The 18,200-nt window shown below is 43.9% G+C and overlaps 1 protein-coding gene across 9 annotated transcripts in view; it reads right to left on the bottom strand.

Moving 5' to 3' along the window:
- The window catches only part of lzts3a (leucine zipper, putative tumor suppressor family member 3a), a 226,491-nt gene that overhangs the window by 31,596 nt on the left and 176,695 nt on the right, over nucleotides 1-18,200 (bottom strand). For all 9 annotated transcript variants that reach the window (XM_072256668.1, XM_072256671.1, XM_072256673.1 and 6 more), the window contains one exon: nucleotides 6,667-7,155. In XM_072256668.1, the coding sequence (XP_072112769.1) occupies nucleotides 6,667-7,116 (450 nt within the window). In that variant the 5' untranslated portion in view covers nucleotides 7,117-7,155. The remainder of the gene's footprint in view (nucleotides 1-6,666; nucleotides 7,156-18,200) is intronic.

Raw genomic sequence — 18,200 nt, 5'->3', positions numbered from 1 at the left:
AGAAGCATTGAAGCAGCAAGGATTCCCTGAAGGTTAACTTGCAGGTTGAGTTGGTGGTTGGGCAAATCAACCTGCAAGTTAACCTTCAGGGAATTGTTGCTGCTTCAATGCTTCTTCCAAAGTTTGGACTTCACTTCCAGAGCCATTCTGTAAGGAGTCTCTATACATCCTCCCCTTGGAATGTACTGATTTTCCCCAGGTGCTCTGGTTTCCTCCCACAGTCTAAAGAAGAAATACTGAATAGGTTAATTGGTCTTTGTAAATCGTCCCATGATTAGGTTAGGGTTCATTGAGGTTGTCAGGGATTGCTGGGTGGTGTAGCTCGAAGGGCCAACTCCTCGTTGCATCATTCAGTAAGTAAATAAGGAAGGTGAATACAATGTTACCATGCATTTCAAGAGGAAAAGAACACAAATGCAAGGATGTAATGCTGAGGCTTTATAAGGCATTGGTCAGACCGCACTAGGAGTTTTGTAAACAGTTTTGGGCCCCTTATCTAAGAAAACATATGCTGACATTGGAGAGGGTCCAGAGGAGGTTCACAATGATGATCCCAGAAATGAAGGGGTGAGTAAATGAGGAATGTTTGATGTCTCGGAGCCTGTACCCGCTGGAAGTTTAGAAGAATGAGAGGAATCTCACTGAAACATATCAAATATTGAGTAGTCTGGATAGAGTGGATGTAGAGAGGACGTTTCCTGTGACAGGGGAGTCTAGGACCAGAGGGCACAGCCTCAGAATAGAAGGATGTCCCTTGAGAACAGGGATGAGGAGGAATTTCTTCAGCCAGAGCTACAGATGGCTTTGGAAGCACAGTAATTGGCTATATTTAAACTGGAGTTTGATCAGTTCTTAACTAGTAAGGGCATCAAAGATTAAGAGGAAAGGCAGAATGGGGTTGAGAGGGATACTAAATCAGCCATGATGGAAAGGCAGAGTAGATTCATTGGGCCGAATGACCTAATTTGCTCCAATGACTTATGGTCTTATGGACAAAGATTCATGTACGCCCTGGTTTTGGTACAATAGCCACAATTCTATTGTGACTTGAATGATTGATTACCTGAAGGCTTTTCACTACTTTGCCTCTTTGGCTCCTTCTTCCACCTGTACATTCCTGGCGGGGCTAACATCATGTAAACATATGCTACTAAGCTCTGCAGATGCACACCATTCCTTCAAAGGGAAATAAATATTTGATATCAAACAATTGTGCATTGTCCTCTTAATTGCACATTTCCAGGCAGGACTAGTCCACACCTGCTCCAATTGTAAAGTCCCATTCACACAACCATTAACCTGGAAAGCAACAGAACACTGCTGCCCTGGACAAAGATCAAGTACAACGTTATCACAATATGTTGTTCTAACTGATATATTGCAGAATACTTGTAATTCAACATGTCATTGTGAAAACAGCTAGCTTTTGATTCAACTTTACAATTCCACAAGCTAAAATGGGCACTTTATATGCACACCTTCCAGCAGCAAACACCATTCTGAACAACTTCAAGCCCATGTTAATTTCATAGTCACAGTCATACTTTATTGATCCCGGGGGAAATTGGTTTTCGTTACAGTTGCACCATAAATAATTAAATAGTAATAAAACCATAAATAGTTAAATAGTAATATGTAGTTTATGCCAGGAAATAAGTCCAGGACTAGCCTATTGGCTCAGGGTATTTGATCCTCCAAGGGAGGAGTTGTAAAGTTTGATGGCCACAGGCAGGAATGACTTCCTATGACGCTCAGTGTTGCATCTCGGTGGAATGAGTCTCTGGCTGAATGTACTCCTGTGCCCAACCAGTACATTATGTAGTGGATGGGAGACATTGTCCAAGATGGCATGCAACTTGGACAGCATTCTCTTTTCAGACACCACCGTCAGAGAGTCCAGTTCCAACCCCACAGCATCACTGGCCTTATGAATGAGTTTGTTGATTCTGTTGGTGTCTGCTACCCTCAGCCTGCTGAAAGGGGAGGCACTAAGCCAGGGCCCTAATCTGAATCAGGTTTAAGTTTATTTGTGGCTCAGACTTAGCTATATTTTTTAAAGTTTATAGGGTTGGCTTTGAGGACAGAGAAGTGAGTTAGGGGTCAGGTTAGGGTTTAGGGACAGGGATGTGGGGAGTTAGGGATGAGGATGGAGCCTACGCCTTTGCTCCAGGCTCTGTGTCAGTTTCTGATGAAGGGTCTCGGCCCGAAACATACTTTGTTTATTCTTCTCCACAGATGCTGCCTGACTTGCTTAAGCTCCTCAAGCATTTCGTGCGTATTACCCAAAGCTCTCCCTTCTGCACCAGTTCTTTCAGAACACATTCATCTACCCTGGCTTCCTATTTCTACCTTTACTTGCACATGGCACCAGCAGTAATCCAGAGATTTCAAAACTGGAGGTCCTGCTTTTTAACACTTCTGCCCAACTGCCTAAAATCAGTTTGCAGCACCACATTCCTTTTCACTCTGACGTCATTAGCAACAACACGTACTCTGACCTCTGGCTGTTCCTCCTCTTCCTTCAGAAATGTTCTGTGCCCAATCAGTGACATGCATTGACCTGGCAGCAGGAAGGAACACATCACTCAGGAGCCTTGACCCCAGCCCCAGAATCTCCTGTCTCTTCCCCTCACTAATGAATCCTCCACCACCACGGCGTAATCGCTTACAGTGCCAGCAACCATCAGTTGGGGTTCGATTCCCACCACTATCCATAAGGAGTTTGTACTTCTCCTGGTGACCACGTGGGCTTGCTGTGGGTGCTCCACATTCCAAAAGTGGTACAAGTTAGGGTTAGTGAGTTGTGGCGATGGGAGTGTGGTGTCACGGGAGCTGGCACAGCAGAATCCTGGCTGGTTTGACTTGATACAAACAACACATTTCACATCTTTCAGTGCAATAAATAAATCAAATCTTTATCTTTAATATTCAACTATAGTCACCAAGGACACTGGAAATACCCCTGATTTCCCACGTGCTGTAGGAGAAACACACCTCTGCATTAACTTCCATATCTTTTATCCCCAGTCTGCCAAGTAAGAGAAGAAAAACCACCTTAGCCAGTCAGTACTTACCTTCACTGAAGCCTAATGCTCTCTGCAGCCCACACTTTAACCTGCCTTTCAGTCTGCAAGCACGGCCATGAACTTCCAATTGCTATCACTCCAAGTGTCTGCTCCATTCTCACTCTGCCCTTGCTGTCTATGGCTTCTCAAACCACTTCAATGAAGTCCAATGTGGACTTGAGCCTCCGGACTCAATATTGTTTAGTTGGACCAATATCAAATAACCAGCCTTTCCAGTTTGTATCAGAACCGGCCAGTTCTGATGAAAAGTCATCAACCCTATAATTAACTCCATTGTTCTCTCTCTTCAGATGCCATCTGACCCACTGAGTTTCTGCACCAGTTTATTTATTTCAGATTTCCAGCAATGGTTCAAGCAACATTTTCTTTCTCCCTTTAGAATCAGAGTAACAGAATAGTGAAAGGGGATAGATAGATAGATAGATAGATAGATAGATAGATAGATAGATAGATAGATAGATAAATATATGATCTGACCACCATGTTCTACGGGGACAGAGTTTTCCAAACACTCATTAGCCTTTTAACACCTCAGCTTCAAATCACTGGCCCCTTGCTCTGTAGCTCTGTCTTTTTGTTCCTGACTCTTCCCATTTCCCTGTGCTGTTCATGCTTTGATGTTTCAGATTCTGGTTATAGTTGCATCTGCTGTGGAGGAAAGTTTCTCATCATCAACCCCTTACATGTCTCTCATGATTTTGTCTGGCTCTATCAGGTGTGCTAACCCCACTGCCCAGCCTTCTCCACTCCAAGGAAATCAATGCACGCCCCTCCTTTTGTCCAAGCAACTTCCTAGCGAATCTCTTCTGCAGCCTCTCCACTGTAATCACTTCCTTCCTAAAGCATGGTGACTGCAGATAATACTCCAGTGCAGACCAATGTCTTGTGTATTTAATACTTTGGTGACATTTGAGGAATCTTGTAAATATACTGTCTGATTAAGCATTCTTGTTCATATCAATAATTCATTATGGGTTATATGCAAAAATACGTGAATTGCGCTACCACATGATACATGCATGCCTTGCTTAGGGTAAAACATGAACTCACATTGCAGACTCCCATGTCTTCCTTAACGTTTTGAAGTTACAAAACATAGCTTAACCAAAACTCTATATAGTTGTATCTGCCTTTCATCTCTCCCCATTTACACCTCCTTCAGACAGATCAGCTGCAATGAACAAACCTTCCCATCCTCTCTCAGCTTGGCACCAAGCCCACCCTACCCTAAACATTCCCATCGACTCTCCCTCCTCTCTACAGCCTAAATCACACTTGCTTTCAGGACTTCCCAGTTCCGATGTAAGATAACCAATCAGAACTCTGTTTTTAACTCTCCACAAATACTCCCACATCTGCTCAATGTTGCCTGCATTTCTGGGTTTTTTAAATTTCAGATTTCCAACATCTATAATCTGGGCCCTAATGCCTCTTCCTCTTCCCTCTGGAGTTTTCACATTTCAGTGCATGGTTGGGCAGCTGGTGTTGACAGTAAAATGAAGCTTAATCTGAACAAGTCCTCAGCACAGGCAGGAGCATGCTATATAAATAAAACATACTAAACAATGATTTTGAAGTTGTATCTTTGACAGTTCAAGGACTGGCTGCGATCTGTTCACAGACTACTTTCGGCTGAAGTCTACGCTGCATGTAGCCCTGTCTAGGTAAAGTCTAGTAGACAATCAATCCACCTACAAGCAGGCAGGCAGGGAGGAGTTGGCAGTCGTACAGTTTTATTGCATCTTAAGATCAGCAGAACCCTCTCATTTCAGGACAAGGTGCAAACAAGGGTGGAAACCACTGCTGGCAAAGTAACAGAAGTTGGGAGTGGAAAAAGTAGTCTGCAGAGTTTACTCTATCTGGCTGGGCTGTAAGAGACTGCAAACATTTCAAGCAGAATACCAAAGCCAGCACCAAACATTTCAGGAGCAAGCACATAGCAGTGTGACCACACGCAGTCCCTACACCATTGCTGCAGTTGCCTCCAGCAGTTCATCATTCCACAACACCATAGACATAGGGGCAGAATTAGGCCATTCAGCCCATTGAGTCTGCTCCACTATTCCATCGTGGCTGATTTATTATCCCTCTCAACCCCATAGGCTTTGACACCCTTACTAATCAAGAACCTATTAACCTCTGCTTTAAATATACCCAATCACTTGACCTCCACAGACGTCTGTGGCAATGAATTCCACAGATTCACTACTCTGTCATGGACTTTCCCCCACAATACAACCGGTCTCAGGTCATTTCCTGAATCCCTCATCCAGTCCACTCTTGCCTCTGGACAAGAATTTCGTAGCTCACTTCTCCCTGCCTTGTTCACCCCTATCATAGAGATTCATAAGGTTAGACAGCATGGAAACAGTCTATTTGCTCAGACTCACTCATGTCAAGCAAGGTGCCCAGCTAGGTTAATCCCATTTGCCTTCATTTCTTATCCAAGTAGCTGCCCAGATATCCTTTTCATATCCCATTAAAATACGGGATTATAAAACCACAAGACCCAGGAGCGAACTTGGGCCATTTGACTCACTGAGTTTGTTCCACCTTTCCATCATGGCTGATTTATTATTCCTCACAACCCCACTCTCCCCCTTCTCCCTGTAGCCTTTGACACCCTGACTAATCAACCTCTGCTCTAACTATACCCAATAACAGTCTCCAAAGCTGTCTGTGACAATGAATTTCACAGATTCAGCACCCTCTGGCTAAAGAAATTCCTCATCGTCCCTCTTCTAAAGGAATGTGCTTCTATTCTGAGGCTGTGCTCTGATGGACGTAAATGCTTCCATTAAAATAAACCAGGGGATGATGGGGCTAGGAAACAAAGACAATAAAATGAAAGAAAGAGGCTTCCTTGCTTTAGTCATTGTTATCCAGATTAACAGCTTTGAAATTCTTTTAGAGGCTTTTCATTCCAATTAAATAATCTAAAAAAATCAATCTACTCCTTTTCTTTCAGTAAAACCATTACATATAGGATCAGAATTGGGTCATTTCACCCCTGGAGTCTGCTCTGCCATTTCATCATGACTGGTCCATTTCCCTCTCAGTCCCAATCACCTGCCTTCTCCCCATAACCCTTCAGGTCCTGACTAATCGAGGACCTATCAACCTGTATCTTAAATATACCCAGTGATTTGACCTCCACAGCTGCCTGTGGCAATGAATTCCACAGATTCACCACTCTCGGGCTAAAGAAACTCTTCCTCATCTACGTTCTAAATGGACATGCCTCTGTACTAAGATTCTCCCACCAGAGGAAACATCCTCTCCACATCCACTCTATTGAGGCCTTCCAACATTCAATAGGTTTCAATGAGATCTCCCCCTTATTCTTATGAATTCCAGTGAGTACAGGCCCAGAACTATCAAACACTCCTAATATGACAAGCCTTTCGATCCTGGAATCATTTTCATGAACCTTCTTTGAACCCGCTCCAACGTCAGCACATCCTTACTTAAGTAAGCAGCCCAACACTGCTCACAATTCTCCAAGTGAGGGCTTATCTGTGCCTTATAAAGCCTCAACATCATATCCTCATGTTACAGTCAGACCTCACTGTATTATTACCTGCTCTAGTTTGCCAGAGATAGGAAGTATCTTCGGAGGATTGCTTGGCTCTTTGTACTGTGGAGGCGTATTCTTCTCGTTGTTGTTTGTCATGTCAGTTTTAGTTCTGGTTCCTATACGATGGTCCCCATTGATATATAAAGAATTTGTCATGTTCTCGGAATTAAAGCATTTCTCCTCAGACGAGAAGCGTTTTGAGAATTCCCGGGACGCGTAACCATTCCGCAGCCCATCTTGCTGACGGCTGCTGTTCTGGATGAGGCCCGGTCGGTTGCTGCTGTTCATGCTTTTCATCGCAAGCTCCTGCTCGTTGGCGACACCGCTACCCACGCTCCCCATCGTGCCCTGGGAGTGGCCCGGATCGGCGGTCCTGGGAGCGAACAACGGGTAGGTCTGGCAGCCGTGGTAAGCAGGCTCACTGGCCGTTGAAAGCATCTGAAGCTTGGCCATGCTGGCTCAGCAGCCGTGGAGCCACGTCAGCTGACGTCCCTGAAAGACGGAAGAGAAACGGATGATGAGTGCTCGCAGTCTCAAGGATGGTAGATCATTTAAACCGCCCATCGATGGCAGAAATTCCACTCGCAATGCCAAGCTGAGAAGATAGTAGGATGCATCAAAAATTGGACAAAGGTGGACCTTTCAGCGAAAGGTTCGGTGAAATGTTTCTTTTCCCTCCCCTGCCTTATTCCATCTGCCCATCACATACTCTACCAACCAGGCTCACTATCCCCTTCTCCTACTGCTCCCATCTGCCCATTATCCCTCCCTCATCCAAAACGACTCATCACCTTCCTTTTTTATCAGATTCCATTATCTGCAGCCCTTCATTGCCTCCACCAATCATCTGCCAGCCTCTACCTATCTCCAGCTCTCCCCCCCCACCCCCTGCTCCATCTCCCTTTCCTCACCTATCGATCGCCAGCTCCTGCCTCACCTGGATCTACATATTGATCACCAGCTCCTGCCTCACCTGGGTCCACCTATCGATTGCCAGCTCCTGCCTCACCCCTCCCCTCACCTCTTTTTACTGACTGTGCTTATATACTGCACTCTCAATCCTGATGCAGGGTCATGGCCCAAAACATCAACTATCTCCTTCCCTCCACAGATGCTGCCCGATTCACTGTTCCTCCAGCTCCACAGTCTAGCATCTGCAGCCTCCTGCATCTCCTGCTTTCAACGCTCTTCAAAGCAGATTTGTTATCAAAGTACATATATATCACCATGTACTATCTTGTGATTCATTTTCTTGCAGACATTCACAGAAAAACAAAACGCAGCAGAATCAATGCAAAACTGCACAAGGACTGACAAACAACAGATGTGTTAAAGGTGGCAAACTGGGCAAAATAAATAGAAAAAAACAAAACAAAACATAAATAAATCAGCTGAGAACATGAGTTGCAGAGTCCTTCAAAGTGAATCCTCAGGTTGAAGAATCCATTCGGAATTGGGATGACTGAAGTTATCGACACTGGTACAGGAGCCTGATGGTTGAAGAGTAATAGTTTTTTCCTGAACCTAGTGGTGTGGCACCTAAGGCTCCTGTACCTGCTTCTCAATGGCAGCAGGAAGAAGAGAGCATGAACTAAAAGGTGGGGACCTGTCTGGTTGCAAAGCCTTTGCCTGCCAGCGCAACATAGTAGAGCAGCTGTAATCGGTCTAGCAGTCTAGAAGCCTGGACTGTTGCTTGGTAGACACGAGTTCAAATGTTGACTGTAGCAACGAGGCTTTGAAATTCAATTAATTGAGTAATCTGGGTGATAAACCTGAAGGGCATTGGCTACAATAAACTGATTGCAGTAAAAGTTCATCTGGTTCACATGTCATTTTGAGAACGAAAATATGATATCCTTACCCAATGCCATTCTTCATGCCAATCAGTACGAGGGTACTACAGGATGGTTAGAATGTTGGTACTGTCAATGCCATATGGCACGGGAAAATGAATTACTTGTGCAGCACACTGTTTACTCTGCACAGCCCCGGCCTCAGTGTAGGTCACATTGGACAGTAAAACCAACACGAGTAACAATCTGCTGGAGAAACTCACTGGGTCGAGAAACTCACTGTGTCAAGCAGCATCTGTCGGGTGGGAGGGGGGGAACTGTCGGTGTTCTGGGTTGAAACTTTGCATCAGGAGTGGTTACAGGATTTGATGAGTCCCCCCTATACTTTCCCCCAGTCACCTTAGAAAGATGCCCCCCATATTAGCCATTTCCATGCTGGGAAAAGGTCTCTGGCCAACCACTCAATCTATGCCTCCTATCATCTTGTGTGCCTCTTGTTATTCAGGGCAAATTTGCAAATTGGTTTATTATTGTCAATGTACTGAGATACGGTGGATAAAATTTTATTTTGCTTGCCATCCACACAGATCAGCTGATCACACACACACACACGCACACACACAAAATGCTGAAGGAATTCAGCAGGTCAGACAGCATCGTTAGAGGGAAATGAACAGTTGAAGTCTTGGGTCGCGACCCTTCCTCAGGACACCTAAATCTCCTGTCTTCATTTCATTGTAATATTGCATTTAGGAAGCACAGGGAAAATCAGAATGCAATATGAAGAGCTCAGTCACAGAGAAAATGCAGTGCGGGCAGACAATAAAGTACAAGGCTAGACTGTGAGATCAGAAGTTCATCTTGTGGTACAACTGGAATCATTCAGTAGTCATAACAGCGGGATAGAAGCTGTCCTTCAGTGTGGGGGTACACACTTCCAGGTTTTTGTATCTTCTGCCTGAAGGAAAGGGAGAGAAGTAAGAATGTCCAGGGTGGGGTCTTTGATTATGCTGGCTGTTTTTCTGCAGCAAGAAGTATTTTTCAAGATGATGGAGAGAAGGCTGATTTCCATGATGTGCTGAGCTCTCTGCACTTTCTTACATTCTGGGGCAGAGCAGTTGCCATACAAAACAGTGATACATCCCGATGGGCTGCTTTCTCTGGTGCATCCATAAAAGGTGGTGAGATTCAAAGGGGACATGCCAGATTTCCTTAACCTCCTGAGAAAGTAGAGGTAATGGAGCATGTTTTTGCCATGGCATCTAAGTGTTTGCACCAGGACAATCTATTGGTGATCTTCACACCTAGAAACTTGAAGTTCTCAACCATCTCAACCTCAGCATTGTTAATATAAACAGGCACATTACACCATCCCCTTCTTGAAATCCATAATGGAAACGATCAAGAATTTGAAAGTACCAAACAAGTGGTACATATACAGAAAAGAAAATGACTATACTCTTGCAATTGGCTATAAAATCAAAGCAATATCTGTACAATGAGCGTGAGCACCACCTCCCTTGCTTAAAAAAAAACAAACAGCTCTTTAGTTTTGCTGACATCGAGGGAAAAACAGTGGTCATGACATCATGCCACTTGGCTCCGGACAACCTTCCTATGCTCCAACTCATCGTTATTTGAGATTTGGCAGTGTCACCTGCAAACTAGTAGATGGAGTTAAGAGATGAACCTGAACACAAGCCAAGGTAAGAGCAAAGCTGGAGTACAGTAGAGAATGAGGAGTAGAATGCATTCCCTGGAAGAATAAGAAATGGTATAACATAACATGGACGTTATGTTGAAGTGGTACAACACGATGGTGAAGGCTAAATTCGAGCACTATGCACAGTTTGGGTCACCTACCTTTTGGAAAAGTCTCATTTGACAGTCTGAAAGAATATAGAGAAAATTTACAAGGATGTTACCAGGACTTGAGAATCTGACTTAGAGGGGAAAGTTGAATCGGTTACGATTTTATTCCCTAGAGCTTTGGGGAATGAGGAGAGATTTGATGGAGGTATACAAAATTATGAGGGGTATAGACAGGGTAAATGCAAGCAGGCTTTTTCCTCTGAGGATGGGTGAGACTAGAACTAGAGGTTGTGGATTACGGTGAAAGGTAAAATGTTTAAGAGGAACATTTTCATTCAGAGTAATGAGTGTGTGGAATGATCTGCCAGCAGGAGTGGTGGATGAAGGGCTTGATTTCAACATTTAAGAGAAATTTGGATAGGCACATAGATGGCAGTGGTACAGGGGACTATAGTCCGGGTGCAGGTCGATGGGACTAGGCATATTAATGGTTTGGTGTGGATTAAATTATCTGCAGGGCCTGTTTCTGTGCTGTAATGTTCCATGACTCCAATATTCCATGGACTGCAAGAAATAGCTCGTTATCACCTTCTCAGGGACATGAAATAGACATGCCCTCGCCAGTCTTGGCAACACCATGAACAATATTATAAAAATTTCTTGAATAATTTACCCAAATCTGACAGTTTTCTGTTGCTGTTGTTACGTACCCCGTAACTGGGTTACCAAACCAGCAGAAATGGATCACTCAGTTGGAGTCTGGATTACTAGAACTAAGAAAGTTTTATTAAAGAAACAAGCAACACAGTAATCGAAAGGATAATAAATGCAACAGTTCAGCAATGATAAACACACATGTGCACAGAATTAAGATAACAGCATCAATCAAGCTCTATCGTTGTCTAGGGATAAATGACCAATTTCAAAGTGACACAAAGTCCAGTCCAATTTAGTAGTTCAGTTCGCAGTAATCGTTGCCATGGCGATGGACAATGTGGGGGGGGGGAGAGGGAGAGGGAGAGAGAGAGAGAGAGAGAGAGAGAGAGAGAGAGAGAGAGAACAGGAACGACTGATCATTCAGAAACGGCTTCCACTCACAGACCGGCGATATTGCTCACAAACAGCAGCTCCCGGGCGGGTTCTTTATGATGTCACCTGAGGTCACCGACTGTGACCCCTCCTCCAGATGCGGTCGATCCTCTGCAGTGAACCCGGCACCCAAGCAAGGGCGGACACACGCCGGGTTCCCGCTGATCGTACCTTTCCACCCTGTGCGTTTAAGGTCCGGTACTTCCCACCGACTCGTGAGAGGCGCACCGCTTCCAGGGTCTCGTTACCTCGGGTGTCGTGTGTGTCCTGCCTTAGCGAACCTGTCCCTTTTTATCCCCCTGCTGGGGCATCGCCTGTCCACCACTTCAAACAGTTCAGGGTTCAAGGGGGGAGCCGCTCCAGACAGCTCTCTCTCCCGTCCCTTCATTACACATCTCCAGATGCTGTTTCTGGTGTTCCTTATCTCTCTCTTGAAGACAGGTGGCAGACTAACTGCTGATCACACAGGACAGCTAACATCTTATCTATGTGTATTCTCCTCACACTGTATATTCTAAGTTGCTCAAAGGACACACAGTTGTGAAAAAGACTCTACAACAAACATGTTGACAGCAAAATGTGGCAACAAGTTGATGGAAAGTGTCCCACTATATACCTTCTGCGTGAGTAATCCAGCTATATATAATAACACAGCAAGTACTCTTAACATCCCCATGGGACCTTCAAAGCCCATCCTGCAAGAATAGTTATGTCTCTTAGCAGTCATATTTTTCTCTCCAGTACCAGCCTCCCAACTGAATTGTTCTCTGAACACAAGTACCAGCTGCTCTTTCCACCTTTCTCTGCTTGATCCAAAATAAATCAGTTTGAAACTCGTACCAAACTCCTGACCTATTCCCACCTCTGCAGCAGCAGAATGATCCTGAAATACTGAGCGGTGAGCTCATTGTTTAAACAGCGAAAGTGTTGGTCCTGCACCTTCGACGTCGGTCTCCTGTTATCATCTCTTTAATCTGAGCTACACACTCCGTGGCCACTTTATTAGGTACACCTGCTGGTTAATGGGGAATATCTAATCAGACAATCATACGTCAGCGACTCAATGCACAGAAGCACGCAAATGTGGTCAAGAGGTCCGGTCGCTGCTCAGACCACACATCAGAATGGGGAAGAAACGTGATCTAAGTGACTGGGATGATTATTGGTGCCAGATGGGGTGGTTTGAATACCTCAGAAGCTACTGATCTCCTGGGATCCTCACACACAACAGGCTCTAGATTTTACAGAGAATTGTACAAAAACTAAAAAGCATCCAGTGAGCAGCAGTTCCGTGGCCAATAATAATCTTAACTAACATCTTAACTACGTTCTACAGAGGTGTGGTTGAGAGTGTGCTGACCTTTTGCATCACAACCTGGTACTCCAGCTGCAGTGCTGTCGACAAAAAAGCCTTGCAGAGGGTGGTTAGGGGAGCAGAGAAGGTTATCGGGGTCTCCCTTCCTTCTGTCCAAGACCTCTTTCAGAGTCGATGCCTCCAGAAGACAGGGTACATCATTAAAGACCCCTCACACCCTCTCCATGAACTGTTTGTTCTTCTGCCATCAGGCAAACGATACAGGAGCATCAAAACTAAAACCACAAGGCTACTAAACAGCTTCCTCCCACAGGCAGTCAGACTGCTAAATAGCTGCTCCACCTGACTCTGCTTTTGGACACTTTTAACTTGCACTGGACACTTATAACTTGATTTTAACTGACATGTGGCTGTTGTGTTTTACTATTTATTGTTATGTTTATTACTTAGTGTTGCGTATGTTATGTTATGATTGCACTGCTCCTAGGAAACGCTGTCTCGTTCTGCCCTGCAGAGCTGATGTACGGTTAGAATGACAATAAAGTTTTTTGAATCTTGAATTCTGCGGCTTTGTTAATGAGAGATGTCGGAGGAGAATGGCCAGACTGGTTCAAGCTGACAGGAAGGCGACAGTAACTCAAATTACCATGTGTTACAACAATGGTGTGCAGAAGAGCATCTCTGAACGCTGAACACATTGAACCTTAAAGTGGATGGGCTACAGCAACAGAAGACCTCGAACATCTACTCAGTGACCACTTCATTAAGTACAAGAGGTAACTAATAAAGGAGTATACAAGTCTGGCAACATAATCAGCTGAAGGACAGGTTCGTGACTATTTTTGGAAACTGCTGCCTTTTCATTCCAAAATGCATCTTCCTGAACTTGCTCCATCTGCTTAATATTTCACACACATTTCAAATTTTTCCTCAAATGTTACTGCAGTCTCTATCAACTTACACAAACTGCCATTTATACAAACGTTTGTATTTATATTCCACATAAGTAAGCCAACTGCATGATACAGGAGCCTTTGGCCCACACCATTCGGTTTAGGAACAGTTGTAACCCTTCAACAACCAGGCTTCTGAACCAGCGTGAGTAACTTCATTCACCTCAATGCTGAACACAACCAATGGATTCACTTTCAAGGTCTCTACAACTTATGTTCTCAGCGTTATTTGTTTGTTTCTTGTATTGGCACAGCTTGTCTTCTTTTGCACATTGATTGTTTGTCCATCTTCGTGTGTAGTTTTTCATTGATTCAATTGTATTTCTATACTCTACTGTGAATGTCTGCAAGAAAATGAATCCCAGGGTAGTATATATTGACATATATGCACATTGATAATAAACTTACCTTGAACTTTGACTTAGTTTTTGGGTTAATTTATGCCACAACCACTGGACAGAAGTCAATTCCCCAGTCTTATCACTGTCTATATAGAGCAGCCCTCTGCTCTAAATTCTAATTTTGCATCTAGCCTTTTGTATTTGTGTATTTTTATTTACAGATACAGCACGGTAAGAGGCCCTTCTGGCCCCAGAAACCCACACCACCCAATTACACCCATTTGAATAATTAACCCACGAACCCATACGTCTTTGGAACGTGGCAGGACACCTGGAGGAAATTCCACAGAGTCATGGGAGAACAAAAAATTCCTTACAGATGTGGTGGAATTGAACGTGGGTTGCTGGCACTGTAAATAGCATTACGCTATCCGTTATGCTATCTGCTACACCTTGGACTCTCCAGCTTGGGAGAACGACTACTTAAACCCATCCCACCTTATTCTGTAACACTTTGTCAAGCAGAATTTGCACAGTGTGCACCGACCGGATGAGAGGTCATTTTCCCTTCGATGAAAAGAACTGACCTAAACAGTGAATACCATTGCACCCATTTTATAGGCACAAGGCAAAAGACATAGCCGTCTGCACATACAGTATGTACAAACTTGGAGATGTGCTGCTCATTGCCAACTCTTTGGGCTCACACCAACATTGAATAAAAGCCCAGAATGCAACTAAAGAACTAGATGGTTGAAGGAACAAATACAGAAATTCCAGTGGAGGCATGAGCATTGAAGAAATTACTTCTTTGAAATGTGCTCCCGATGAACCTCGTTAATGCAGATCTGATGGGAGTTGTGTGACTATATCACTGGTGAATGGGCCACGGGGCCAAAAGAGCATGAGGAACTGAACCCTGTGTGGATTCTGACTCCCGAGCTCGAATGCAACATCAAGCCATGGGGCACAGACAGTCAAGGTGATTAATGTAGCTCAAGATCTAATTGGTGCAGGGATGGTCTGCAGAGTCTAACCTCAAGGCATGAAGTAAGTAGGCCTGAAGCCCATGACAAGTTCGATTGAAGAGCCTGTTTCTCAGGGAGGGATCGAACGGCTTATTGTCATTTCAAGCTTCCTTGGTCGCTTTAAATCTCCTCCTAATTAAAGCACTAATCTGCTGGTGAGAGGAAACTCCAGTGTGCTACAGAATCCCTTGCTCCTCTGCCCAAAATAAATTTATTTAGAAAAGGTTAGACAAAACTGGTAATTTCTCACAGGTAACAGAGGTCACACCAAGAGAGGAGCCCCTATACCATGCCATGCAGTTACACTCAAGCCATTACCTTCTTTCTTTGGTAGCAAACAAAGTGTCAGTCTTCATAGAGACATACATCACAGAAACAGGCTGTTTAGCCCATCATATACATACTGATTATTGTACTTATCTATAATAATCCTGCTTGCATTAGGCTCATAGCCTTCTAAGTGTTTGTCTGGATGATTTTAAAAGATGGGAGTGTATCTGTCTCCAACATCTCAAGTAGCCCATTGTAGATTCTGACTACGATCTCTGTGAAAAAAATTCCCCTCAGTTTCCCTCCCTCTCATAACTATGCCCTCTTCTTTAAAAGACCCTCACTCTGAGGAAAAGGGTTCTTATTATCCTCCCTATCTGTGCGCCTCATAATTCTGCATTCCTTGTGGATCTGGAGCAAAGTTTGTCTTCTCTCAGTCATTTTATTTTCCCAACTTCAGCTGGTAGCCATAGTATGTGTGCGCTGTGGGTTCCTGACCTTGAACAAAGTCCATTGCAGAATGTACTGATTGATTTACAAGGAGCTCGAGAGCTTTTCGGTTAAGTCATTAATTTTAATTATACAGGAAATTATCACTAATCCTGATGTAGGTGAAAATACAAAACAGAATTGGGCCCTTCGGCTTACTGTGTCCAATGTGACCTTTTGCCCATCTAGACTAAACCTATTTGCCCTCATTTGGACCATATGATTCTATACATTGCCTAAATGTTTCTTAGACACTGTAATTGTATCTGATTCCACCACTTCCTTTGGAATCTCAGATATCAACCACTCCCTGTGTAAAATAAAACTTGACCTTCAGATTCCCTGTAAAATCCCCTTCCTTAATCCCTTCCCTTTAATGATGTTCACAGCAGACCATTTACGGTAGGTCATCTAGCCCATTATATTAGTGTTAGGGACTATTCCATTTTCCAGCCCTTGATCTGCTGTCTCGTAGCTTCTGATAAAATCAAGGACTTAGGAAGTCCGATGAGCTTTTCTACCAGCGATCTCCAGATCACACGAACTTCTGGGTGAAAAACATTCTCCTTATGAGTCCAATCTCTACCAGGCCACTGGTTGTGACTATAACTTTAGTAACGACCATACAACGGGTTGAGGTGTTTTAGTTAGGGAGCAATACAAAGAACAGGGCTGTGCTTATTGGTAAAAGGAGATCTGATGGAGGGAGTCAAAAATCAGCAGATAAAATAAATTTGAACAAAATATTCTAAGGGTTGTGAGTCTGTAACTAGAAGTGTAAATTTTGGTTTATCACAAAAATAGGAAGAGGAGATATCAGGAAGAATTCCTTTGCACAGAAGGATGCTTTGATATAATAATGATGCCTAGCCAGCATGAGCAGCAAAAGCAGCATCCATTAAAACTTCTATGTTAGAGGAAGAAATGAGCTGGCACAGTCATGTAACTGGTAGAGTTAGAGGTGGAATAACATTAAATTCCTCAGCGTATCTGTTCAGAGGGTCTGCCCTGGGTCTAACACGCAGTGCCTCTACTCGCTTAGAAGTTTGCAAAGCTTCGGATGCCATCAAAAACTTTGACAACCTCCTATGGATGTGCAGTGTAGAGTATACAGGCTGGTTGTATTATGGCCGGGCATGGGAACATTGATGCCCTTTAATGGAAAAGTCTACAAAATGTAGTTAATACAGCCCCGTCCATCACAGGAAAAGCCCTCCACACCACTGGACACATCTACAAGGAGCACTGTTGCAGGAAAGCAGCATCCATCATCAGAGACCCCCACCATCTTGGTCATGCTCTCTTCTCACTGCTGACATCAGGAAGGCAGTGCAAGAGCTTCAGGTCCCACACCACCAGAATCAATAACAGTTATTACCCCTCAACCATCAGGCTCCTGAACCACCGTGGATAATTTCACTCACCCCAACACTAAACTGATTCCACAACCAATGGACTTACTTCCAAGGGCTTAACAATTCATTTTCTCAATATTTATGACTTACTTATTCTTTTTTCTTTTGTATTTGCATAATTTGTAGTCTTTTGTCCATGGATTGTTTATCTGTCTTTGTTAGTGTATATTTTTTCTTTGATTCTATTGCGTTTCTTTGTATGTACTGTGAATGCCCACAAGAAAGTGAATCACAGGGTTGCATATGGGTGACATGGACGTACTCTGATAATAAAGTAACTTTGAACTTCGAGTCACCACCTCACAGTGCCAGAGCCAGGAGTTCAGTCCTGACTTCTGTCTGTGTGGAGTTTCCACATACTCAAGTGCTCTGGTCTCCTCTGACATCTCAAGGGCGTGGAGCTTAGTAAGGTTCAGCAAGCTAAGGCATTTCCCTTTGGAACATAGGGGGATCAGAGTTGACTTGATAGAGGTTATGAGATGACAAGTGACATAGAAAGAGTGGACAGCCAGTGCCTTTTTCCAAGGGCGGAAATGATTAACGCGAGAGGGCATAGTTTTATGCTGATTGTTAGAAGGTGTAGGCAGGATGTCAGATGTAGGTTTTATCCCCCCAACACAGAGAGTAGTGGGTGCATGGAACATGCTGCAGGGTTGGTGATAGACGCAGATACACAAGGGACATTTTAGTGACACTTAGATAAAAAGAAAAATGATGGGCTATGTGGGAGGAAAGGGTAAGAATGATCTTGGGGTGGGATTAAATGCCAGCACAACCTCGAGGGCTGAAGGGCCTGTACTCATTTATGTTCTATGCAATCGGTCATTGTAAATTGGCCCTCATGTGCAAGTGAGTGTCAAATCTGGGAGCAATTGTTGGGAACACAGAGAGAATGAAATGGCTTTAATATAGGATGAGTGTGAGTGGATGGCACTGAGGGGCCTGTTTTATTACTATATCTCTGATACTTTGTGAAAATATTACAAGGATAGCAAAAGTGGATAGACAGCTCACTCACACAACCGGCACCAA

This window comes from Mobula birostris, chromosome 4 (assembly GCF_030028105.1).
Source record: "Mobula birostris isolate sMobBir1 chromosome 4, sMobBir1.hap1, whole genome shotgun sequence".
NCBI classification, from domain to species: domain Eukaryota; kingdom Metazoa; phylum Chordata; class Chondrichthyes; order Myliobatiformes; family Myliobatidae; genus Mobula; species Mobula birostris.
This window is presented reverse-complemented; position numbering and strand designations above follow the sequence as displayed.